Here is a 27,069-nt window from a genome sequence, read left to right as displayed (position 1 = left end):
ATAGCTCTAACTTTTTCCTGGTATTAAAAAATGTTAAGATCTCTCCAGCGAACACTGAATGAGTTAAAAGAGTATCAAAAGCAGCATGACCACTACCTGAGACAGCAGGAAATCCTAGAAAAACACAAACTGATTCAGGAGGAGCAAATCTTAAGAAATATCATTCATGAGACTCAGATGGCAAAAGAGGCACAATTAGGTAAGTAGTGACTCCAAGTAGTTGAAGACAGGTTAGGAAATTCACTTTTAGCATGCTTTACTATCATAACTTTCTTGTAGCCTTAAAGCAGTGTGAAGTTGTGTTTATGACTTCCCTACATCTTGAAAGCATGATTCATCACTGTGGGTATACCAGGAGGCCTGGGGAGCTGGTTGGGTCTGCCTTGCTTTTTTCAAATTTACATTTTGAAATAAAAAACAAGTCTTGTAGATCCTAGAAGTCTTAACAGTTATTTGCGTTCTGTGTTCAACATCTGTTTTTTTTCCTACTTTAATATGCATATCAGTCTCCTGGAGATCTTGTTGAAATGCAGATTATGATTCAGTAGGTCTGAATGGAGGCCTGAGAGTCTGCCTTCCTAATAAGCTCCCAGGTGATGCCTGTTGCCGCGGGTCTGAAAATTCTGCACTGTGGGTAACAAGGCCTTACACTAAGTGAATTCAAGCCAGACCCACCCTACAAACAACCCATCCATACTCCTTTTTTTCTTGCTGTCTTAAAAACGGTATTTTAGAAGTAAAATTTTAGACTGGAATTCTTAACCTGGGTCGATGGATTAGTTTCAGGGGGTTCTGAAATCCTCCTCAAAATTATATGTAGATTTGTGTATGTGTCCAATTTTATTTTTCTGGGAAGAGGGTTGGGTTGGCATGAGAACAATGATTTGGTTATATCTAGAATGTTTTGTTTCTAATGACAAGGGAGCAGATCTGACAACTCAATACCAGAGAATAAATTAATAGAATCTCTTAATTATACCCTTCTCCCTTGATAAGTATGTTGGTCAAGAAAGCCTCTTAACCTTTGGCACTTAGCTGTGACCATTTATAGTTTATTTTACAATTCCCTTAACAAGTTTTCTTTGCTATTATGAGTGTAAAAAGTATGCTCAGTCTTTGGAATTACTTACCGCCCAGTATATTGAAATGCAACCTGAGCTCTTATATATGCATTTGAAACAAAATTATGAAGTATGTAAAGCAAATTCTCTCCAGAAAGATGGCCAAAGTCTCTTAAAACGATGTAATCAATAGATTTTACAATCATAGACCATAATTGCTGAAAGATACCTCAGTAATCATCTAGTGGAGTCCCTTTGTTTTTATAGAAGGAAAAACCAGGACTTCTTAGAATGATTTAATTTGATTAACCATTAATGAATATTTCTCTATATAAGTACATCCTATGTAAGTAGCCTGCTAGGCTCTGAGGGATACAGGGTTGATACTAAATGACTTAGTCTAAGAAAATCACATTGGCATTGTTGACCTTGCTCATCATTTGTGTAATTTCCTTTCTTATTCCAGGAAATCATCAGATATGCCGACTGGTCAACCAGCAGCATAGTTTACATTGCCAGTGGGACCAGCCTGTACGCTATCATCGTGGAGATATCTTTGAAAATGTGGACTATGTTCAGGTCTTTTTCTTGGTCCAATCTAATTCTTATAAACGTTTGCTTTATAAAGATTTTTTAAAACTTTTGTTTTTCCCCTTGATTCTTTGTATATTTGATCTCTAAAATTTGTGATTATCATTTAGATATTTAAGATTTTGAGGCTGGGCACAGTGGCTCACGCCTGTAATCTCAGCACTTAGGGAGACAGAGGCAGAAGGATCACGAGCCCAGGAGTTCAAGACCAGCCTAGGTAACATGGTGAAACTCCATCTCTACAAAAGCATATATAAATTGTCCAGGCATGGTGGCATGCACCTGTAGTCCCAGCTACTCGGGAGGCTGAGGCGGGAGATTCATCTGAGCTCTGGAGGTCAAAGCTGTAGTGAACCCAGATCATGCCGTTGCACTCCAGTCTGGGCAACAGAGCAAGACTGTGTCTCAAAAAAATAAATAAAGAAAGAAAGAAAGAGCGAGAGAGAGATTTTGATTATCTGTTATGTTGTTATGTTTACAAAGTCAGATTTTATAGGGAGTACTCAGTAACTCCATGGATGCTTTCTATTTCTCAAAGTACCATCTAAATATTTATATGCACGTGCATTTGATTCTTTTCTCCTTTACCATGGGAGCTAGAATTGGGCTATTATTATTATTGAACTCAAAGCTTTTATCTCCCCACTTTCCCTATTAGAGTAAGACCTATTTAAAATTTGAGAGCAACCATGCTATTTGTTTCCTAAAGTAATCAGTCCAATTATATTGCCTCAACCAATACCACCAACAAAATGCTCATTATCAACAGAAAATCTTTATTAAGCACACTGCTAGGTGTGTACTTTCTCTCACTTTCTGTCGCTATATATACACATATATATACACACACACATACATGTATACAATCCTAATCTATCTAGTTGGGAAGAACTAACACATATAATGATACCAAATAGTATATAATTGATGTTGAATAAGTGATACAGACAGCAAGTACAGCCAGAATTCTGAGTATAAAAAAAGAAGATTCAAACACTGAAACTTTTTGAGCACTGACATGATGCTCAAAAGAAATGTTCATTGGAGCATTTTGGATTTCACATTTTTTGATTGGGATGCTTAACAGGTAAGTGTAATAAAATATTCCAAAATCCAAAAAAATCTCAAATCTGAAATGCTCCTGATCATGCATTTCAGAAAACTGATACTCAACCTGTATTAGAAATAAAACATTTATTCTATCTTAGAGAAAACTTATCATGTCTAATTGTAGATATAGAAATTTCCAGCAATAACTAATTAAGATAACTAAGAGATTAGGAGAGCATCTGTAGGAGGACAAACCACAAAAACTTAGAACTCTTTAATTGGAAAAATCCAGACTGCATTGGGAAAAAATAAGAGAAAAATTAAGAAGCCATTTAAAAGGGGAAATAGTGATAGAGACCAAAAGCTTCCTATGAGTATTGTAAACCAGCTCCCAGCAATATCTCATGTTTGATTTCCAAGGGAAAAAATAAAGAAGACCAGATTCACACCCTCTGGGATTATAGCTCTTTATCTTAAAACCAAGCATTTTAAAGGGAAGAAAGGGGGATGTTTAGAAATGAAATAGATTGAAACCCAATGTACCTTTTGGACTTTTTCATGGTCTCAAGACAGATCATTTGAAGGAGTGTAGCTTCCAATAGTCTATATTCATAAAATTGTATCACTGCTATATAGTGAAAGAATCCATTCCTATTCATAAAGACCTAGAGCTACAAATTCATCATATTCATTCCTTTTTCTTATGTCTTTCCTACCCCATCACATCCCCAGTCCCATTCTCATTATCTAGCAAGGTTTCAGAAACACACAAGCATCTTTGTAAGTATATCCAACATTGTTCCACCTTGCTTTGAAGGAAGGCTGTATATGTTTGTGTTCTCTCATCTTCTAGGTTACCCTTTCACCCCCAAAACTTTTCTTTGTAATTGATTGCACAACAGTCTGTAATCCTTAAGTGATAGTTATAGAACCCTTAAGAATACTTTCTTAAGTTCCCTCGCCTCTACCCACACACGGCACGCTAATTTTAGAGTGGTGAGCATTTTAGTGTAGGAAGAAAAGGGGAATAATTAACCAGATTTCTCAATTAGCTAATTATTAACCTAAAGAGAGTAAATCATAAAAATGAAGCAAAGGGACAGGAAAACGACCTATGCCGTTTTTCTCATACTCCAATGGCAAAGTTATTGAAAGTTGCTAACTATGTATTATCCATGAAAGAATATCGTTGGGGCATAGCTCTTAAAATTAAAAGATCCAATTGCTTTATTACTGAGCTACTTTCTGATTTTCTACTAATTTTGAATATTCACTCGCTTTTTTGGTGTGAGTTAAATTATAGTCACAACTCCTTTTCCACTTTCAATTTGATTGAACTTTTTGTTTCATTTTCTAGTTTGGTGAGGATTCATCAACCTCCAGTATGATGTCTGTGAACTTTGATGTTCAATCAAATCAGAGTGATATCAATGATTCGGTCAAGTCTTCTCCCGTAGCCCATTCTATTCTCTGGATTTGGGGCAGGGACTCTGATGCATATAGGGTAAGTTAATAGAGGATGATGAAGCAGTTTTCTCAAACTGACAAGATCCATTAAAGCAGTGGCCCTCAACCTCACTGACTAATATGGCCTCTATGACTGTTCAGATTAGTTCAGCAAATGTGTAGTACATTTCTATTAAATGGAAGCCATTCTGCTAGGTAGTGAATGAGTAAGATGCAATTTCTGCCTTGAGTTTTTCCCAATCAAGTAGAGCAGATAGACACCCTGATTTCAATTCAAAGCTTTATCCTCTGAGTATTATTACCAACCTTAACAAGTTTCTAAACTTGACCCAAGTGTATGTTTTTATATACTTCGCTTAATCGGCATTCTTTTATTGAACTCCCACCTGTGTGCCAGGCTAATGCTAGCAGTATAATAGATAAGCCCGCTTGCTCTTCTGGAGCCTACATTCTGGTGGATGATACAGACAATAAACAAGTTAGTGCATGTGCCTTTCTAGACTAGCTAAGAAAGAATTGTAGGTTAGCTGAGGCAGATACCAAGGTATGAGGACAGAGACTATGTGCTTTTTATTCACCATTAAATTTTCAGAATTTAATCAAGGGTTTAACAGAATTAAACAGCCACTTCGATTTAATTATATTTAATATAAATCCCTCAAAGTTTGATAGCTTGAAGATTTAAGTTTAGTAAGCCTCTGGTACATCTTATTTATATTTTGAGAAAATTAACATTTTACAAATCATAAAACAATTGTTAAACTTTGGCATTGGCAAAGAAAAGACCTTAGTTCAGGGAAAAATAGTGTTCAAATAGGTTTTATAGGCTTATGTATGCTTTCAGGTACAAGTCATAAGCTCCACCTCAAATTAACTTAAACACAAAGAAAATGTGCCTGTTACTACAGGAAGTCCAGAAATAGGATAAACTTCAGGTCTGGTTGATTCAGTGGTCCAGTGATGTCATCAGTGACCCATTTCTTCTTTTTCTTTTTTTTTTGTTTTTTTTCTTCACTCTGCCATCCACAGTATTGGTTTCATCCAAAAGCTTGGTTTTTTTCATGGTCATAAGATGACAGCCAGCAGCAACTGGAACAACATGATTTTTTGTTCATGTGTAACATAAGAGCCTAAGACTTGCTTCTCTTTCCGAAAAGCCCCAAGCAAGCCTCTTCTTGTGTCTCACTGGCTCAACTGGCTTATACCCGCCCAACCCTGAACCAGTCTGTGGTAAAGCAGGTAGAATTACTGACTTAGATTAATAATCTGCAGTAGCAGGAATATTATAGAGTCTACCATCATCTTAAGATATTATAGTTTTGTTCAATTATTGTAGTATATTTATATCATTTTAAAAGTTTATTTAGCATATTGAAATACTGATTCCAAAGAAATTTATGAGAAATTTTGTTTGTTTATCAGGACAAACAGCATATTCTGTGGCCTAAAAGAGCAGATTGTACAGAAAGCTACCCTAGAGTCCCTGTTGGTGGGGAATTGCCAACGTATTTTCTGCCTCCAGAAAACAAAGGACTCAGGCAAGTGCTGATGGATTTGGCAAAGCACCTGATTCTGCATGATTGTCATCTAGCGGTTCTTTGAGAGCACCAGCCTTGGACTTGAAAGGTTAAGTCTTTATCTTGAAGTCACCCAAACTTTGAAAATATGAATCTTGTTCCTTTTTCTTGTGCCAGGATCCACGAACTCAGCAGTGATGATTATTCTACAGAAGAAGAGGCCCAAACCCCTGACTGTTCCATAACTGACTTCAGAAAAAGCCACACTCTGTCCTACTTAGTCAAAGAATTAGAGGTTCGCATGGATCTGAAAGCCAAAATGCCAGATGACCATGCACGAAAAGTAAGGCTCACTTAGGCTGGTATTTATTGCCGTCCATTCTGGGTGACTTCAGAAGCCTCTTAAATGGAACAAAAAATTGATAGAAGGTAGCTGTTGAGTTTTAAGTATATAAAATGGAAGGATAGAGTTAAAGAACTGGTGAAATGATGGCGAAGTCAGTCATGCTATTAAAGAAATGCCAGCGAGTTCCTTGGAGCTGCTATACATAGATCACCTAAACACTATTCCTCTAACTCAGAGCACTTGAAAGATGAGTAGCACAGAACTCTCTGTTATCTAATGGAGTCGGTGTAATGCAGGCCATTGCAACCACTAAAAGTTAGCTCTGCATCCTCCAGGCCTCCAGAAGTTTATATAAATTGAAAGCTTGAAGAATCTCTTTCTCTGGCCTTATCAACCCTGCTGTGACCTTATATGAGGTCCCTAGGAATTTATATTAATTTGATAACGACTCTGCAAACATTAGAAGTTCAGTTATGCTCTTTTCCTAAATTCCTATTAATTATGTATAACTATGAGTGTTTTATTACTGTAGATTACCATATTAGATATCATTCCATAGATAAAAATGAAAAAAAAAATTACCTTTTTTGCAATCACAGACCATCACAACCACCTTTTTTTTTTTTTAAGTTAATTTCAAAACTATAGGCACTTACTACTACTTACATTCAACAGACATTTCGTTAGGCAAAAAACATTATGTGCCAGACATTGTTTTGGATGCTAGGAATACAAAGATAAACAGACCATGATCTGTGCCTTAGAGTTGTTTACACTTATATAAATGCTGCAGGAACATGAAGTAGAATAATTGAGGATCTGGTATTTTCCAGGAAGGAAAGACAGTAGATTTTTATTACAGCAGATATTGCATGCTGTTGTCTTTTGAATGATTTCTTCTTGGGTTCTGAACACTTCGGCTGACTTTAATGGGGTATGGTAGGTTACTTTAATGTGTGGGGGTAAATATGTCTTTTTAACTTTTTAATTAAACTATTATATACATGTGAGCAGGTCAACACCTGTTGGTATGTGAATGAATTTATGTCATATATATGATTATAAATATTTGTTCAAATTAGCTGTTCCTGAGGAGCTCAAGAAAAGACTGCCATCTATAGAAATTCTTTTCAAATGTCTTCCCTGTTATTTTCAATTGAGTCAGTCTTCCTTTTGATGTTTCAGATTTTGCTTTCCCGTATTAATAACTCTACTATCCCAGAAGAAGAAATTGGGTCTTTCTTATTTCATGCTATTAATAAGGTAAGTCATTTACTTTAGACATCTAAAACTTAAATGCTTCTTAATTATAATTAAAAGTTAAAATACACATCTAAAACTTAAATGCTTCTTAATTATAATTAAAAGTTAAAATACACTTATTAAAAATCTTACTTAGAACAAGTACTGCATTCTTGTACTAACTGAAGTATTTTTGGATTTTTCAGCCAAATGCTCCTGTCTGGCTCATACTCAATGAAGCTGGACTATACTGGAGAGCAGTAGGAAATAGCACTTTTGCTATTGCCTGTCTTCAGAGGGCTTTGAATTTAGCTCCACTTCAATACCAAGATGTTCCTCTTGTCAACTTGGCCAACCTTTTGATTCATTACGGCCTTCATCTTGATGCCACTAAGCTGCTACTTCAAGCTTTGGCCATCAATAGCTCTGAGGTGAGGTTTTAAGGGTTTTCATAGTTCCGTATACTATGTAGGGTAACTCAAATTTAGATTACAATTTGTATTTTTCTAGGGAAAGCATAAAAAATGTCATGTTTTGTCTTTCACAGTAGCATTTGCATTATTTCAAGAGAGTATGAAAAAGCTTTTGTTTCATTTTGATGTGTTCTTTAAATTTTGAGTGAAATTTGTAATTACACAGTTAAGTTTTTTTTGGAAACTTACATTTAAATAAGAATAACATAGCTGTAAAAATATACTGCCACTTTTTTATGTCAGTCTGAAACATCTGGTTTGTATTTTATCCTACTCATCACAGCGTGCACACTGCTTAATATTACACTGTTTTACAACTTTAATTTATAGAAATACTTATACCATTCAAGCCAGAGGACAGTTCAAAGATGGTTTTCGTAAGAATAAATAGATACATTGATTTTCATGCCCCAAAGCTCTCAACATGCATCTTATGGAGTTACATCAGTGCTTTGTAGTTCATGGTTTTGAAGATACAACTTTTGTTTTTCATATTTTAACATCTCTGATATCAGGATGGATGTTATAATTGCCGTCATTTTAGGTTTCATGAAATTCAGTTATAATAAATATACAATTAAATTGATTGTATACCTGATATCTTAATGTTTATAGGTTTTATATCCAAAGAAACCTTTAGAAGGGATGTGCATGAATGGTTGAGGTTTATTTATGGTATCCGAAAGCTGATTTCTTAAGGATGAGAAGAAAATATTGCCTGTTTTCTTTTGAAATACACAAATTCACAACTGGATTTTAAGCAGAAGTTTACAATCTCAATATTATGTAACAGGTCACATTGCCAGAGAAGTACATGAAATATTTATCTAGTGCTTACTGTGTACCAGGTGCTGGTACAGTGGGAACAGATGTGGTAAAGTGGGAAATGGAAAGCGCAATGCAGCCGTATTCCCTTGAAACTTTTCATGATTCCCTTTTTACTGTTTTCAGCCAAGGGACTTAGGTACTATTCTTCTGAAGAAAAAAGACTTCCTTTAGTGATCAGTTACCTTTTGATATTTTAAAATCATACTAAAATTTTAGTTGTTAAATACCATGGTGCTACAATAAGAATAAAAAGATAAATTAATGGATCAGGGGGGTACCCCAAAAATATACCTTGTTTTTTTTCTTTGAGACAGGGTCTTGCTCTGTTGCCCAGGCTGGAGTGCAGTGGCGTGGTCACGGCTCACTGCAGCCTCCACCTCCTAGGCTCAAGTAGTGCACCCACCTCAGCCTCCCTAGTAGCTGGGACTACAGGCATGCACCACCACTTATGGCTGAATTTTGTATTTTTTTGTAGAGATGGGGTTTCACCATGTTGCCAAGGCTGGTCTTGAACACCCAAGCTCGAGCAATCCTCCCATCTCAGCCTCCAAAAGTGATGGGATTACAGGCATGCACCACCACACCCGGCCCCAAAAATGTTCCTTAATCAGCACCCTCTTCCCAACTTTTGGAAATTCTTCCTTATAAGCATGTCTTCTATACAAATATTTCATAATGTTTCAACTCTACTGTACAGGTGATCTCTAAAAATTTATTCCTACCTAATTTTAAAGCCATCAATTTAAATGGTTGTATAAAGGACCAATGAACTGATATGCCACAACCTATTTTTCTGTTGTCGCATATTTAGTTTGCTGACAGTACTTAGCTATTATCAATGATGGTTTTCTGCAGAGGTCTTAAAGATTGTTAGCAGTGGAATTACTAAGTCAATAAGAGAATGAATATTTTGATGGCTCTGGCACAAAATACCAAACAACCCACTAAAATGATTTGGCCAGTATATATTGCCATGAACAAGGTATAAAAATATTAATTCCACCTGTGTCTTTATTAGAATTGAACAACTGAAATAACTGCCAATTTTTTTGATTGTTTACTAGAGCCAGGCACGATACTAAGCATCTTACATGTAATAACTAATTTAATCCTCACAACAACCCTGTGAGATGGAATTTCCCCTTTGATAGATGAGGAAACTCTTAAGAGTTAAATGTACAGAGTAAGGGATTTATGGGAAGTCACAGCTTGGTTTTGAACTCAGGGAGATTGGCCACAGAGCAAATACTCTAGTCATGTTATACTACCTATGAATTAACGTTTATAAAACAAGTTTGCTTGCTTAAAAATACCACTTCTCTGTTGTAACGTAAAGTTTTATCTTATGGTTGTTTTTGTTTTTCTTTTTTTTCTTTTTTCTTTTCTTTTTTTTTTGAGACAAAATCTCGCTCTGTCACCCAGGCTGGAGTGCAGTGACATGATCTCAGCTCACTGCAAGCTTCGCCACCCAGGTTCAAGCTCTTCTCATGCCTCAGACTCTGGAGTAGTTGGGATTTCAGGTGCACACCACCATGCCCGGCTGATTTTTGTACTTTTAGTAGAAACAGGGTTGTATTTTAGTAGAAACACGTTGGCCAGGCTGGTCTCAAACTCCTGACCTCAAGTGATCCGCCTGCCTTGACCTCCCAAAGTGCTGGGATTACAGGTGTGAGCCCTTACGCCCAACCTTGTAATTGTATTTTTAAAGTAAAAGTTTGTATATACATTTTGTTCATTTTAGAATTTTGTTTTTTAAATTTTGTGCAAACCCTTTGTATGATAAACTCTTTAACTCCATCTCTCATGTGTTAAAAATATTTTCCCTCTTTGCCTTTTTATCTTAGCGTTTAAAAATTGCCCGTAAGTTTGCCAGTCTTTTCAATGTTGATTTCTATTGTTAGATTTCAAGTGTTCTCACGAAACTGTTTGTTTTTGTTTTCTATGGCTTAATCTTTGAATAGTTGATTCTCAAATATATAAAGATGTTTTCCTGTGATGGCTCCTGGATATTTTATAGTTTTAGGCTTTACAGTTAGGTCTATGATTCATTTCAAGTTAAATTTTCTTTGTAGTGTGAGGTAGGGATCAAAGTTCATATTTACACGGATATCCAGTTGTTCAGCTTCATATCTTGAGAAGACTGCCCTTTTCCTGTTGAATTACCTGTCACCTTTGCCCTGAACTCCAGACTCCTTTATTCAACAGCTTACTTGACATTTCCACTTAGATGTCTAAAGGGCACTCTAGAACGAAAGGCCAAAACCAAACTCCTTAACACCGTTCCAAATTTATTCTTCCCAGTCTTCCTCATTTCAGGAAATAATAAAGCTATCTTTCCAGTAGCTCAGACCAAAAACTTAGGGGCTTCCTTCATACCTTTCTCCTATTCTCAGGGAAAATTCAGTCCACTAGCTAACCTTGTTGATTCTGTTTTCAAAATATACCTCAGATTTTACTACTTATCATTGCTTCTACTGCTGTCCCATCCAAACCATAATTATTTTTGTCTGGATTATTTTAATAGCCTCTAAACTGGTGTCTCTGCTTCTGCCATTGTCCCCCAGTCTGTTCTCATACAGCAACAGTGAAATCCTTATAAAAAGTCAAATGTTGTTATTTGTTGGCTCAAAATCCCTGCAGTGGCTCTCCATAGAACTCACGGGAAACGAGTTTGTAATGATATGGAAGGTCCTACATGACCTTGTTACTTTTCTGACCTTATCTGTGTCAAGTCATTCCTTAGCACATTCTATTCTAGCCTCACTTGCCTCCTTGTAGTTCCTTGAATATACTAAGCATGCCCCTACCTCAGGTCTTTTGCATTTTCTGTCCTCTCTGGTTGGAGTACTTCATCCCACCAATATTCTTCATTGCTTGCTCCACCTCCTTGAAGTCTTATGAATACTAACTTCTCAGTAAGTCCTCTCATACTACTCTATTTTAAATGGTGCACTCCCCACCCCCCCCAATCTAGTGCTACCTCTATTTCTTCCTTCTATATTTTTCTCCGTCCCATTTTACTCACTGACATCCCCACACTAGACTGTAAGGTCTATGAAGGCAGCAGTTACCTTTCTTATTTTCTACTGTATCTTCAATGTTCAAAACTATGCCTGCAACATAGTAAACACTCAGTACTTATTTTTTGGTTCAAGGGATGAAGTTCAACTTTTTTTCCAAAATGCTAACCAGTTCATCTCAATGCAGGATATTTTTACAGCCATCATTTTGTCATAGGGATAATTATAACACTTTGTTTCCTTATGCAAAATATAAAGATACATTTGAAGTCTAAGTATGGGATTTAATTTTGTATCTGGGTGTGAACTACTAAGTAATAGTTTGAATGTAATCTGAGCTGCTTAGGTTAGACTTCCTTAATCTAGAATATTTTTTATCCTCTGGCTTGGTTACAGTGAGAAATTTCTGATGATCTAACAGCCCCAGTCAAAAGCAGGTAATTGGATAAATCATAAGCATTGTTTTACATAGGGATATATTATACAGTTTGAAAATAAAACATTCTTAGATCTTTTTAACTATTTTTAATAATAAAATAAATTTAAAACTTATGGTTGGCACACAAGCAAATATAAAAACACTATAGATGTATTTCAGTTAAAATGGCCTAAACTAAATACTTTGGGCTGCTTATGAAAACAGAGTCTCAGCAAACAATTGGAAAATAGCATACAAAGTACACTGTTTACAATAGCATCAAGAAAACATCAGATCTGGTGTGGTGGCTCACACCTGTGATCTCAGCACTTTGAGAGGCTAAGAGGGGAGGATCGCTTGAGCCTAGGAGCTCAGTACCAGCCTGGGCAACACAATGAGATCCACTCTCTACAAAAAAGTCAAAAAAATTAGCCAAGTTTGGTGGTATGCACCTGTACTCCTAGCTACTTGGGAGGCTGAGGTAGGAGGATCTCTTGAGCCCAGGAGCTCCACACCAGCCTGGGCAACAGAATGAGACCTTGTCTCAAAAAAAGGAAATAAAGAAAACATCAGATTTCTAAGAATAAACCTAAAAGAAGATATACAATATTTATATACTGATTACAAGATATCACGAAGAGAAAGAAGACATAAATACAGGTTGAGCATCCTAAATTCAAAAATCTGAAATCCCAAACATTCGAAAATCCAAAACTTTTTGAGCACCAAGGTTGGTGCTCCCTGACACTCAAGGGAAATGCTCATTGGAGCATTTTGGATTTTGGATTTTCAGATGTGGGATGTACAGCCAGTAAATATAATAAAATATTCAAAGATGTTAAAAAATCTGAAATCCAAAACATTTCTGGTTCCAGGCATTTTGGATAAGGGATACCCAACTTGTAAAGGGAGATATACATCATGTTCACACATTGAGAGAGTCAGTATTGTTCAGATGTAAGATCTCTGCAAATCAATTTATAGATTCAATTCAATCTCAGTCAAACACCTAGTAATTGCATATATGTGTTTGTGTATTGATAAGTTGATTCTAAAATCTACATAGAACTAGACCTAGAATAGACACACACACACACACACACACACACACACACAAATGGGGGCAGGGTGATGGGGAGGAACAGAGTTGGAAGGCTTTTATTACCAGATTTTGAGATTTACTGTAATTAAATGAGTATGGTATTGGTACAAAGATACTCAAACATAGCAATGGAACATAATAGGGAATTTAGAAGTAGACCACCATAAATATGGCCACTGATTTATGACAAAGGTGTACCTGTAGCTCAGTGAGGAAAAAACATTTTGGTTTTTCAGTAAGTTAGTGCTAGAGTAATTGGATGATATCCTTATGGAGAAAGATAAGAACTATGACTTCTGCCTCACACCATAACACAGGATTAATTTAAAGTGGATCATGTACCAAAATATGAAAGATAAAACAATAAACCTTCTTTATAAAGATATAGGAGAAAGTCTTTATGACCTTGCAGTAGGCAAAGATGTCAAAAAGCACTAACTATAAAAGAAAAAAATGATAAGCTGAACTTCATTGAAATTAAGAAATTCTGTTTATCAAAAGATACTATTCAGAGAGTAAAAAACAAACCATAGACAGAAGATTTTTGCAATAAATATTTTCAACAAAAGACTAATATATAATATAGACAGAGAGCTCCTTCAAGGCATTAAGGGCAATCTAATTCCTTTAGATAGAGAAAAGAACAGGTACTTCAGAAATGAGGATATCCAAATGGCCAATAGGCACCTGAAAAAAAAAAAAAATCCTCAACATTATTACTCATCATGGAAATGCAAATGAAAACCACAGTTAGACACTATTGCAGCTCACTAAAATAGCTAAAATTAAAAGGACTGACAATACAGAGTCTCTGAATTCTCACACTTGCGGGTAGGAGTGTAAATTTGTGCATCCATTTGGAAGACTATTTGGTTGTATCTACTAAAACTAAATATACATCTACCTTACAACCTGTACTAAGTATATACTCAAAGAAAATGAGGACAATATGCCTATCAAGACATTTACAAGAATATTCGTAGTAACTTTATTATAATAGACGAAAGTGGAAATAGCCCAACTGCCAATCAGATGAACAAGCTGTGGTATATTCTTATGTTAGAACATTACACATCAGCTTAAAAAACAGTGAGCTACTGATGTACACAGAAGCATGAATGAATTTTAGATTGAGTGAAAGAAGCTACAAAAGGACACATATTACATGTACTCATAGGAGAACATGCAGTTTGATTTCATTTACCTGAAGTTCAAGAACTATGATGACAGAAGTCACATCACAACAATGGTTACTTCTGGGGTTGGATTGCCCAAGGGAACCTCCTGGAGTACTGAAAACATTTTAGTGTCTTGAGCAGTATGGTCGTTACAGGGATATATACATATATAGTTTATATTACATACTTTATATATTTTTTATCTTAGCAAAAAAAGTAAACACATTTACATGTATTATATAGTTTAGAATTGGCTGGTATGAATAAAATGGACAGTTAGCGATAACGTTTATGGGGTAACCTAAAAAGAGCCAAAAGCCATATACTGTAAACGTTTTGTAACTCCCAGAAAATATTAGTTCATTAACGTTTTGCCGATTTTTTTTTCTTTTCAGCCTCTGACCTTTTTGAGCCTGGGAAATGCTTACCTTGCTCTGAAGAATATCAGTGGGGCACTTGAGGCCTTTAGACAGGCCTTGAAATTAACCACCAAATGCCCAGAGTGTGAAAACAGCCTGAAGTTGATCCGCTGTATGCAGTTTTATCCTTTTCTGTACAACATCACTTCTTCTGTTTGCAGTGGTAAGCAGCTTTCAAATGCTGACAAACTAATGAGTTCAGCCAGAGTTCCTCTTCTGATCAAAAGAACACAGAAAATGATTTTCTCTATTTTACCCAAGGATTTTAGATAACCAGTATAATTCCAGATGCATAGGAAAAGATGTTAATTCCCTACTTACTATAGATGCCTTAGGGTATTAAGGCTTAATTCTCTCTTAGAACTCTGGTTAAGAAAGGCTAACTAAAATACATGGTATATTCAACTGGGATGGATAGGCTTTGCGATTTTTTTCCTCCCTCCAAAATCTCCAGTGTTTTATAATAACTGACATTCCTAGTAAAGTACATTTTTCCTGTCCATGAAGTCAAAGTATACAGTTTGAATTGAAGCAGTTCTTCTGTATACTCAGTCACTGAAATACAGCTCCTTGTCTTTCATTGAAGGTGATTCAGACCTTTACTCTACCTTTAAAATAGTGACCCGACATTAAGTGGCATATTTTTCCCTGCTTCCACTCCCTCCCACAGCATATATATGGCATATATGCCTGTGTATAGGTGTATCCACCTGGGTAAAGCTAATGTCTAAAGCTGTTGCACTTTTGTTATTAGAACGTTCTTTCTAAGAATCACATGATACTTGGTTCTCTGTTTAACCTTCACTATAAGAAAAAATAAAATCATGAATTTTAACTCTCTGCCTTGAATTGGGATGGGTGCAGTTTACATACGTGTGGATCCTCAGTATCTAGCCATTGTAGAGTGCACAGTGGGTGCTTTGTTAATATTCAAATTAGATTATGATATTTAATCAGATGGATATTAGTTCAGCTCCTTCACTTTTGATATTTAAAAACAAAGAAAATCCTGACATCCACTTATTTATGTGATTTGTCTAAAAGACATCAATAATTATTAGTAGATTTGGGACCAGAAAGTGGTTTTGTTGATTCACTATACCAGACTGCCTTACAATTTTAATAGAATGACAGACAGTAAGTAGTGCTTGCCTTTTAAATATCAAAGCCCAATTATTTACTGAAGAAACCAAGAATCTCCCAGCAATATACCTCTGTAGCTCAGTTGTGGGTCAGTGTTGAGCACAATCTGAATTAAAGTTCTTTTATGAATGCCAAAGGCCCAAAACAGTATAGCAAGGCAATAGAGTGGAGTGGCTAGCACTAGAATCTTACAGATTCATGTTTGAGCTGCAGCTCTGCCATTACTTTCTTTTTTATTTTTAAATTTTTTATATTTATGGATACATAATAGTTGCATTGTTCTTACCATATAGTAGATACTGGCTAAAAATAAGCCATTAGAAATTCGTAGTGAATACAAGGTGCTCAGAACTTTAAAGGTGCAAATTGTGAATTTTTATCTTCTTAATCCTGGAAGATATGCTGTGGTCTTTTTTTGTTTGTTTGTTTTTAATTCTACTGCATCTTCTCGCAACACTGTGGTCTTTTAAATGTTGTGGGTTACCTAAGAACAGCCTTATAAAAAGGATTTTACTTTTTCAATGAGCTTTTTATATTAATAGAATTTCTTTTCTTGATTTACTATCATCTCCCTCAACTCTATTGAAATTTATTTCTGTTTTTGAGAAGAAGCATTTTGTCACTGTATACATGTAGTGACCCTTTTCTAAAAAGTCTTCTCCTTAGCATTAATTTTACATGTTTTTATTTAGTATTTCAGTTTCTTGGAATGTATTCTTAGTACATGTCACTCATGTCAAAAGAGGGAATACAGTTGTCTTGAACTTTTTCCCCAGAATGTAACCTCAACTGGTCCAGGAAACTAATAACTCAGAACAGATCTTTCTCAGAGTTGTGGTATCTGATAGTCCAGAGAATTCAAAGAATATTATTGGGTCCAATATAATAACAAAAGAAAATAATTTGACATGGAAACACAATTTTTTTTAATAATAGTTCTTTCAGAGGGAGCTCATCAATAAAAAATATTTAGCGCCTTTTACATTGTAATTAATGAATTTACTAAATTTAGTTAGAATGTCTGCTCAAATGCACTAAGGCCACCAGAAGAAGTTACTTAATCCTGGAATATATTCTGTGGTCTTCTTGTTTTAAAAATTCTACTGCATCTTCTCAGAATGCTGTGATCTTTCAAATGTCATAGTTTACCTAAGAACAGCTAATAGTCTATTACTGCTGGTAGACTTAAAATCATTCTGATATGAATTAGAAAAGAATCCAACGTTTGCTAACACCTAAATACTGTTACCTTCTAATGGATATGTATGCTATAGCATTTTCTAGGTTTAAAAATTCGTTAGTAGTAGTGAAACAATTTCAATATTGTGTTTTTCTTTGACAGTGATTTTGAGTTACTTATTTCCAGAGTAATCCCATTCATTCATAGTTACTTTGCTGAGTTGTAGCTTTGAAAACCTAAAACTTGAAAGAAGCCAAACACCTTTATAGAACCCAGGAACTTCTTATGTTTGAAATCTAAACAGTTGCATCTATTCCATTTATCTCTGAGCTTTGCTAAATAATTGATTAAAAAAAAAGAAAAAAACCTCTGAAGGATGATTAGGATTTCTTTACCTTTAGTGAAATCAGATGATTCTGTTTGCCGTTTCCTTTTTCATGTTTGCAATATTGAAATAAGTTTCATAAGTTATCTTCTTGTCTGACATGTGTTTTAAGTATTTATTATGACAATGCAGAGGTTTCAAGAGAGTGACAAGGCTTACGATTCTTTTTCCATGTAGTAGTCACGGAATCCATGAAATTGCTGGCTGGGTCACAGAATTCATGATAATTGTTGGCCGGGCATGGTGGCTCATGCCTGTAATCCCAGCACTTTGGGAGACCAAGGTAGGTGGATCACCTGATGTCAGGAGTTCAAGACCAGCCTGGCCAACATGGTGAAACCCCATCTCTACTAAAAATACAAAAATTAGCTGGGCGTGATAGCGGGCGCCTGTAATCCCAGCTACTCGGGAGGCTGAGGCAGGACAATCAGACTTGAAGTTCAGGCTCGAACCCAGGAGGCAGAGGTTGCAGTGAGCTGAGATTGTGCCACTGCACGATCCAGCCTGAGTGACAGAGCGAGACTCCGTCTCAAAAAAGAAAAATAAGCAATTATTTTTACAGCAACTATAATATAGTAGAATGTCTTAAATAGTATGACCTGGCAGTAAAAGGATGGGCAGTTTAACATTAGCAAGTATTTTGTTATTTTTCATATATAATCATGGAATTTTTAATGCAGATTTTTAGTTTGTGTTTCTTGGAATGCCTATGCAGGTAATGTATTCTATTACTTGTAAATACTGTTTTGTTCAACTTAAAAATACACAATCACTATGCTAAAAAAAATTTTTTGTACTTATAAAGACTTCATAGCTAAAACCGTATTGATTAATGAAGTATTATTTATCTGACAATGTTTTCAAACTTTTATTAACCTAGAAATCAGTGTATTGGCTGCCATTTGTTAGATGCATGTGTTCTTATAGCAGCTGTTTATCATCATCATCTCTCCCTCTTTTGAATAAAATTTCATAAATCCTGGTCTTTTATAGGTAGTTTTATATCACTACCATTTCAAGGATGCTGTGAAGTAGAACTTAATACATTGATTTTTTTTACTTGCCCACTCTTGAATTGACTGTAAAAGTGCTTTCAGTTTCGATAAAACATCTTGTTTGGGCAGTTTTAAAATACCTACTGTTTTCCACATTTATAGGCTTGTCATTTTACAATTTTATTTAACTTAAGCAGAACTGAATTGGTTACTGTAGCAAACTTATTCTTCAATAACAGCTTCGTCCTTTTAAAAGTAAAATAGAATCTGTTAAATAAACTTATAATGCTTTTGAATATAAGCAAAGTCTATAAAGTGCTCAACACTTAAAAAAACAGCCTTTTTTTATTGGAAAAAATAAAAGTGTCACAGAATGAAACTTTATGGAACAGTAAAGGTTATCTTCTCTAAAAAATGGAAGATAACTTTTAATAACAATATGAGCAAAATGATTAAATATCGAATCTGTAGAAAAGTCCAGAAATACATTGATGTGGCATTACAACATGATAGTGGATTTTCCAAGCATTTATTACCGTAAAATATTTTTGAAATACTAATCTGCAAATTAAAAAGTTACATCTAGCAAAGATATTTTCTACTACTAAAGTAATCTAGACTTATATCTTTGATACATTTGATTTTACTTTATTTTTAATGGTCTATATTATTTTTCTTACATTAGCATAAAACCAGTAGGTTCTATTTATTAGACTTTTATGCCACCAACAGCAACATCGCTGTTTACCGCATATAATTAAGCATTAAACCCAAGATTTCTGATCTCTGGTCATTTCTTAATTAATTGAGGCACATGCCTACTTAAAAAAATTGGCCCAGATCCTTAGAAAGTATGAATAAGTATTATGCAGAAGAACTCAGACTTTAATGTCTAGGTGTTCCTATAATTGTCTGCAAGTTTCTCTGTCTAATACATATTTGATAGCTTTTGTCTCTGGAGAAAAAAGTAGAATTTTCAAATCATATACATGAGATTTAATATCTATTCCAATGTGCAGATGGATTATTTTGTCTTCTCTTCACAGTGTTTCTGTATTTATAGCATCTATTTATGTAAATCATATCTCCTTTTATAACTTGTTTCATTGCCTGTAGTTTTAGTCTGTGTTCTTCTACCTAAATTTTTGTAGATTTATAACTTGCAGCTTAAAGCAATTTTACAGAGTTCAGATGTTGAAGAAAAAGAAATCCTGCACTTTGCTGCCCTCCAGTGGATTATCCAGCATATATACTGCCTGCAATGAAGGATCTTTGCTTTATCACATCCTTTTACATTCTTTTATAAGAATTAGTGAAGGTATCTGCTTTTTAAAAAAAGATATTCTTATAGACCCAATTTTAATAGTACTTTTTTTTAGAGGCAGGGTCTCACTGTGTTGCCCAGGCTGGAGTGCAGTGGCTATTCACAGGCTCTATCGTAGTACACCATAGCTTCTAATTCCTGGCTCAGGCAATCCTCCCATCTCAGCCTCCCAAACAGTTGAGACTACAGGTGTGTACCACTGCACCTGACTCTTACAGCATTTTAAATATGCTACTAGTTAGGTCACCTCCATTTATTTCTGTAAAAAGAATTAAAACTGGTTGATGTATTGCAGATTTTAAAATCCTGAGATGCCAGGTATATCCTGCAACAAAACCAAATGTACTTCTGTGTATGTAATGTGTCTAAATCTGTATTTTTTTTTACTTAAAAGGGCTGTAGTTACTTGGTTAACAGTTTTTTAACATGTATCTTTAACATGTATTTAACGTGATAGAGGAGAGAATAGGAAAAAGAATTTTTGTATTTATGAACCTACAAGCAAAGATTGTGATTTACTCAAATTACAGTCAGTCACTGGCGGAGCTGAAACTAAAAAGTGAGTCCTCTGTCTTCCAGGGCCAGTGTGATTCCTATGCATAATACTTCTACCTTCAGCCAGTCATAAATTATTCCACTGCCATGATTGAAAGATTGAAAGAATTCATATTTGTAGATACCTGGGACATTTTATAAAAGTGGTATAATCACTACACTTTTTATGTCATCCCTCAAAAGAGATGGATTTCTACATAAAACATGGATGTAAACTAGATTATGGGGTGCAGTCATAATGAACCCCAAGAGCATACCTAAAATGGTCTCTCAGTTTAACATATCACCCTGATCTTTTCTGAATCTTGCATCATTAGATTGCCACATAGCCTTCTATTTTACATGGAAGATCTTATGGCTGTACTTCTGTAGTATTAGCTTAGTAGACAGTATTTTTCTTTTGGGATTTCCAGCATTTAGCTTTTTTGAACAAAAGGGATACTTTTGGTTTTTATGAGAACTTAGAGACAGTATTATCAGATTCTGATGATCAATGATTTTATACTTCAGCCTCTGAAAGACATTATATATAAATATTTGTTGGTTTTTAATGTGAATTTTTTGTCCTGCATGCCAAAAAAAAAAGTTTTATTTTAAAGAATGAGCCTATTAGCCCTTGCCTGAGATCTTTTCACAGCTATTCATCCAGGTTTCACAGCTATTCATCATTATAGGTTGTTAGCCTGGCCAAATAATACTTAAGAAATATGAAATTTGATAGAGGATATAATGTTCTAAAGCAACAATTTGTTTTCTTTCAACCAAAGAAAACTGGGTGTGGTTTATTCTTCATTCATTCATTCATTCATTCAATGAACACTTATCTACTATATGCCAGTCACTATTCTAGGAATTGGAAACCAAACAGAAAATACCTCCAGCTCTTACAGAGCTGCATTCTAGTAGAAGGAAACAGAGAGTAGATAATAAACATAATAAATCATTTAATTAGAAAGTGAGTGCTCAGGGGGTTGGGGTCATTAAGGGAGGCCCCACTGGGAAAGTGACATTTGAACATAGACTTGAGGGAGGATAGAGGTTCTAAGCCATGCAGACATACAGCATAAAAGCATTTCAGGCAGAGAGAATAGCATTGCAAATGTTCATGTTAGGAATAGCAAGGAGGGCTTTCCATCTGTGGTGGAGATGTAGGAGATGAAAGCAGAGATAAATATGGTGGAGGATAGAGCCACTTTTTTGATGCCTTGCAGACCATTCTAATAATTTGGGCTTTTCTTCTAAGAGAAAGATGTATGACTAGGAACTGAGCAGCACAGCAGGAGGTGAGTGGTGGGCCAGCAAGCAAAGCTTCACCTGCATTTACAGCCAGTCCCCATCACTCACATTACTGCCTGAGCTCCGCCTTCTGTGAGATCAGTGGTGGCATTAGATTCTCATAGGAGCATGAACCTATTGTAAACTATGCATGCGCGGGATCTAGGTTACACGATCCTTATGAGAATCTAAAGCCTGATGATCTGTCACTGTCTCCCATCACACCCAGTTGGGACCATTTAGTTGCAGGAAAACAAGCTCAGGGCTCCCACTGATTCTACATTGTGGTGAGTTGTATAATAATTTCATCATATGTTATAATGTAATAACAAAGTGCACAAAACATGTAATGTGCTTGAATTATGCCAAAACCCCATCCCCACCCACCCCCCAGTCTTTGGAAAAATTGTCTTCTACGAAAACAGCCCCTGGTGACAAAAAGGTTGGGGACTGCTGACTTGGAAGATTTTGAACACAAAAGTGTTCTGAACTGATTTACATCTTAACATAATTCCTCTGGTTGCTCTGTTGAGAATAGACTAGTGGGGTAAGAGCAGAAGCATGAAGACCTGTTAGGATGCTATTGCAAAAATATCAGTGAGAGATGATATTGGCCTTTACCACTGGGGTGGACAGGGAGAAAGTGAGAAATGATCCTATTTGGAATATATTTTGAAGGTAGAACCAACAAGACATTCCTAGAAAGGGATATGGGAAATGAAAGAAAGAGAGGTCAAGGGTGACTCTTAAATTTGGAACCTGAGCAATCAGGTAAATAGTGGTGCTATTTAATGAGATACTCAGGTCTGAGAAAGGAGCAGATTTGGGGAGAAAAACAAGTTTGGTTTTGGACGTGTTAAATTTGAGTTGCCTATTAAGTGTTCAAGTAGAGATGTTGAATAGGTAGTTGGATACATGAGTGTTATAATGATGGGGAAGAGACCAGGCTAGAGATAATAATTTATGGGTCATGGACGTATGCATTTTTTAAGTCATTAGCTTGGATGAAATTACCTCAATAATTACTATAAAAAGGAAAATGGGTCAAAAATCAGTTACTAGGGTATTCTAGCCAACATTTAAAGGTCAGGAAGAAAAAGAGCAATAAAGGAGTAGCCAGTAAGCTAGTAGAAAAACCATTGACGTATTTTATCCCCCAAGCCAAGTGAAGAAAATGTTTTAAGGGGTTATCAAGCATATCATTATTATTTTACCAGCATGCTATATCCTGAGAGATTGAGCTGGATGTGGGCAGAGAATGAACCGCTGGATTTAGTAACATGGAGATTGTTGGTAATCTTGTAAAAGCTTGTGTGAAATCGGTTTTGAAGGCGATGAGGAAGTGAGGATGGCAAGCAACTCTTAAGTTTTGCTATAGTGAAGAGCAGGAAAATGGGATATAGCTGGAGGGGCCTGTGGGGTTGAAGGAATTTGTTTTTGTTATTCTAAAAATAGAAAGCCCTGCAGCATGTTTCAATAGGAATGATCCAGCAAAGTGGGAAAGATTGAAGATGCAGCAAAGGGCTAACTGTAGAAGCAGAATTCTTGAGTAGACAGGAGGGGATGAAATCTAAGGCACGAATGTACGAGTGGTCCTTAGGAACAAGGATGATATATAAGTAAAGTTGTAGGTATGTTGAAAGATTTGATGGTGGGACTTTTGATTACTTCTCAGCAACATATGAGGTGACTTGTCAGATGAGAATGAAGAGGTACAGAGAATGTTGGAGATTTGATGAGAGAGGAAAGGCTGAAAACAGTTGTCTCAGAATGTGAATTAACTAGAGAGGTTTCTAACTTTGGTAACTGGATAGACGTCAATGTTGTTAAGAATGGGAATACAGAGGAGAAATCATCTATGCATTGATGTGCTGGGAATAGCAAGTTCAGTGATAGACATGTTCATTTGGAGATGCCTCTGATTCCCTCAGAATGTGCAGGATGTGAGGAAAATGCCAAGAATGGAATCTTAGAAAATACTAACATTTAAGGAACAGAGTCAGTGAAAGAGTGAGTAAATAGAGGCACTGGAAGAGCAGGGTCATGAAGTTTAGAAGAACAGAGAGTTTGAGAGGGACAAAGAGGACAATAGTAGTGTGTCCTGAATTGGTTCATTTGCAAGCTTTTAGTTGGTATTTTAATTTTAATATTTATGGTTTATTTTGATGAGCATTAGAAAAAATAACTGGTACATAAAACCTGTGATTTATGAAAAATGGTAATGATTTTGCCTTTTAACCTAAGTTAGTGTAAGATTAAACTTTAGATTCATTAAAGAAAAACATTACGTTAAGTAATGATACTGCTAGCTATGGAAAAATCATGATAGTAATTGGTAAATGAATAAACTGTGGGAAGCTCTGGGTTTAACAGTTTAGAAATCATTGGTGACTTCATTTTATCAAAAGCATTTTCTATAAAATGGGGAAATATCTACATTAAAACAACATTAATAAATTTTAGAATAATGAAAGTATTAAAGTGAGCTCTCTATATATAATTGAATTACTTTTAGGGCTATTATAGTTTCTAAAATACAGCTCATATTTTATCCTGTTACTTAGTGACTAAAATAACTTTAAAGCAAATAGGAAATGAAACCAATAATCATTCTTTTTTCTTTTTTTTTTTTTTTCTGAGGCAGAGTCTCACTCGCTCTTGTTGCCCAGGCTAGAGTGCAGTGGCTGTGTCTCGGCTCACTGCCATCTCCACCTCCCTGGTTCAAGCAATTATCTTGCCTCAGCCACCCCAGTAGCTGGAAATACAGGTGCCCACCACCATGCCTGGCTAATTTTTTGTATTTTTAGTAGAGATGGGGTTTTGCCATGCTGGCCAGACTGGTCTCAAACTCCGACCTCAGGTGATCCACCCGCCTCAGCCTTCCAAAGTGCTGGGATCATAGGTGTGAGCCACCGTGCCCGGCTGAGAATCATTCTTTAAAAAACATGTAATAATAATAGAACACAAATGAGGAAAGCTTTCTTTAAAAACTTCATTTGTTAGAAACATGAAAAGGTGGCTGGGCATGGTGGCTTCACGCCTGTAACCCCAGCACTTTGGGAGGCCGAGGCAGGCAGATCACCTGAGGTCAGGAGTTCAAGACCAGCCTGGCCAACATGGCGAAACCCCATCTCTACTAAAAATACAAAAATCAGCTGGGTGTGGTGGTGCATGCCTGTAATCCCAGCTACTGGGAAGGCTGAGGCAGGAGAATTGCTTGAACCCGGGAGGTGGAGGTTGCATTAGCTGAGATTGCATCATTGTACTCCAGCCTGGGCAACAGAGACTCTGTCTAAAAAAAAAGAAGAAACATGAAAAGTTAATTGTATATTTTCAATAAAATAGTAGAAAACCTTGATGGGTGATTGAAGAAATAGGGTGTTTCTCAGAAGGATAGTCTAAGCCCTATAAGCAAGAGGGGGTCTGTTTTATATAGTTCCCCTAGTCATTTAACAAGGTATTTTTAATATGGTTTGTTGCTGCAGTTGTATTTCATTCTCCTTACAGGAACTGAAGGGGCCTGACTTCTTGTTATATACACTTGTGTGTAGTGAGTTAGGCGAGTTCATTGGATGTTGTCTAAATCTTGAGTTTTCATTCATCATTCTAGATGTTTTGGAGACATTTCAGTTTATGTAATGTTAAGCTTTGCCATCTTAGATAGCAAGCATTTATACAACTCTTCTCCATTCAGAAAGATGATTCTAGCTGGGCTTGGTGATGTGCACGGTAGTCCCAGCTACTTAGAAAGCTGAGATGGGAGGATCACTGGAGACCAGGACTATGAAACTAGGGTGCACACTGATCACACCACTGCCCTTCAACCTGGGAAGCATGATGGGACACCTGTCTCTTGAAAAAAATAATTTAAAAAAATTATTCTAATTGGCAAAATATACACACAACCTATTCTACGTTGGTAGAGCGGGCTCTTTTTAAAATTTCTAAGTGATTTGTGCCTCAGAAAATTATGTTTGCTTTGAGACAGTTGAAATGAGTTCCTAGTTTTAGACTATTTTTTTAAAACAGCACGAACTATGTAAACCCCTTTTCATATTTAATCATTGGATGATCTCTACTCAGTTCCATGGCCTGCTGGATATAAAGCAGCGAGTCTGATAATCATTAGAAAAGAACATTCGTGAGATTTTAAAACACATAAGACTGAGGATGTCTGCCATATATATGTGTACATGTGTATGCTGTTTGGGTTTTTCTCCCCCTTTTTTCTTTCATTGTTAGTATTTATTACTAGTGGTTGAATTTATTTCATACTGAGCCACTCTGGCCAGGAAAATCTCAGTAATCTGTTACTAACCAGCAAAGTATATTTAATTATTATCTCAAAGATGCAGGAGAAATTTAAATCACATTTCACAGATATTGAAAAGACCATAGCTTTGGATTTGTCTTCCCGTTTAGTTGCCTTTTATAGGAACAAACCTAAATTTGTCATTCAAATTTTGCCATCCTTTAAACCTCTTTTGCTGTCAGGCTTTGTTAATAACCCAGTCAGGTCACAAATATACAGTGAGATGATTATAGAAAATAATAAGCACAATTTGCCTAAGTACATTTCAGGAAAAAAGAGCTAGAGGTCTGTAGCAGCTGAGCAGGTACCGCTGTCAAGCAAGTTTTCTGATTCCTGCTGCACCTCTGTAATAATAAAGCCCTGTTTCGCTTGATGATGAGAAATACAGCTAGAGAAAAACCTAATATGAACCAATTAATAATCAATTCACCACCCCTCTCACAGTACACTGGCTAAAAGCCATAAATGTTGAAAGTTGGAAGAGACTGAGTAAGATCCTGGAAACCATGTTATTACCTGCAAAGTGGCCACTGAGGTGAGTGCCCCAGGTGACTTTCATTTGGTGGCATAAAGCAAGAGGAAACAATATGTAACAAAAATACATGATATCATCATGTGCTTTTCACTTTCCCCTTGATCATGCATTGGCCATATTTACTTACGTGTAAATAGATATGTTCAAATTAAAGTGCCTATCTTAATTCCATACCCTTGAGGCAGGATCTGCAATCAGGGTATTAGGAAACTTTATTACTGAGATCCATCCACAAGTCTCTGCTCATAACGTTGTTTGATAGAGGGACTTCAGTGGGATTTTTTAAACTTCGGTTTGAATATCATACTTGCTACCTCTACCAATGCAAAGGACATTTCCTAGCGCTTGATCTTTTTCCTTCTATCTAGGACCTATGAGGTATTACTAGACTCAAATCTTGATCAATTATGGAATAACTAGGATCTTGAGTTCTCATTTCAAGATACTGTCCTTGTAATTCACTTAATTTGAGAAGAAAAAAAGACAAAATAGCCTTTGTAACTTCATTAGCCTCAGCCTTGCTCTGTATCCTTGCTCTAGGGAAAAAAGACAAGCCTGATAAGCCCAAAAAGTGCTGGGCATAATTAAGGATTGGTTTCTGCTCTCAAGGAGCTAGGAGAGTCTTGTTAGAGAGTTGTGTAATGTACAAGGTC

General features: G+C 35.9%; 1 protein-coding gene across 3 annotated transcripts in view; it reads left to right on the top strand.

Moving 5' to 3' along the window:
- TTC17 (tetratricopeptide repeat domain 17) overlaps nucleotides 1-27,069 on the top strand; it is a 137,861-nt gene that overhangs the window by 42,423 nt on the left and 68,369 nt on the right. For all 3 annotated transcript variants that reach the window (XM_054441666.2, XM_054441668.2, XM_054441669.2), the window contains exons 9-16: nucleotides 39-199; nucleotides 1,528-1,640; nucleotides 4,060-4,206; nucleotides 5,592-5,707; nucleotides 5,864-6,029; nucleotides 7,218-7,295; nucleotides 7,481-7,705; nucleotides 14,689-14,875. In XM_054441666.2, coding sequence (XP_054297641.1) covers nucleotides 39-199; nucleotides 1,528-1,640; nucleotides 4,060-4,206; nucleotides 5,592-5,707; nucleotides 5,864-6,029; nucleotides 7,218-7,295; nucleotides 7,481-7,705; nucleotides 14,689-14,875 — 1,193 coding nt within the window. The remainder of the gene's footprint in view (nucleotides 1-38; nucleotides 200-1,527; nucleotides 1,641-4,059; nucleotides 4,207-5,591; nucleotides 5,708-5,863; nucleotides 6,030-7,217; nucleotides 7,296-7,480; nucleotides 7,706-14,688; nucleotides 14,876-27,069) is intronic.

This window comes from Pongo pygmaeus, chromosome 9, assembly GCF_028885625.2.
Source record: "Pongo pygmaeus isolate AG05252 chromosome 9, NHGRI_mPonPyg2-v2.0_pri, whole genome shotgun sequence".
Classification (NCBI taxonomy): domain Eukaryota; kingdom Metazoa; phylum Chordata; class Mammalia; order Primates; family Hominidae; genus Pongo; species Pongo pygmaeus.
This window is presented reverse-complemented; position numbering and strand designations above follow the sequence as displayed.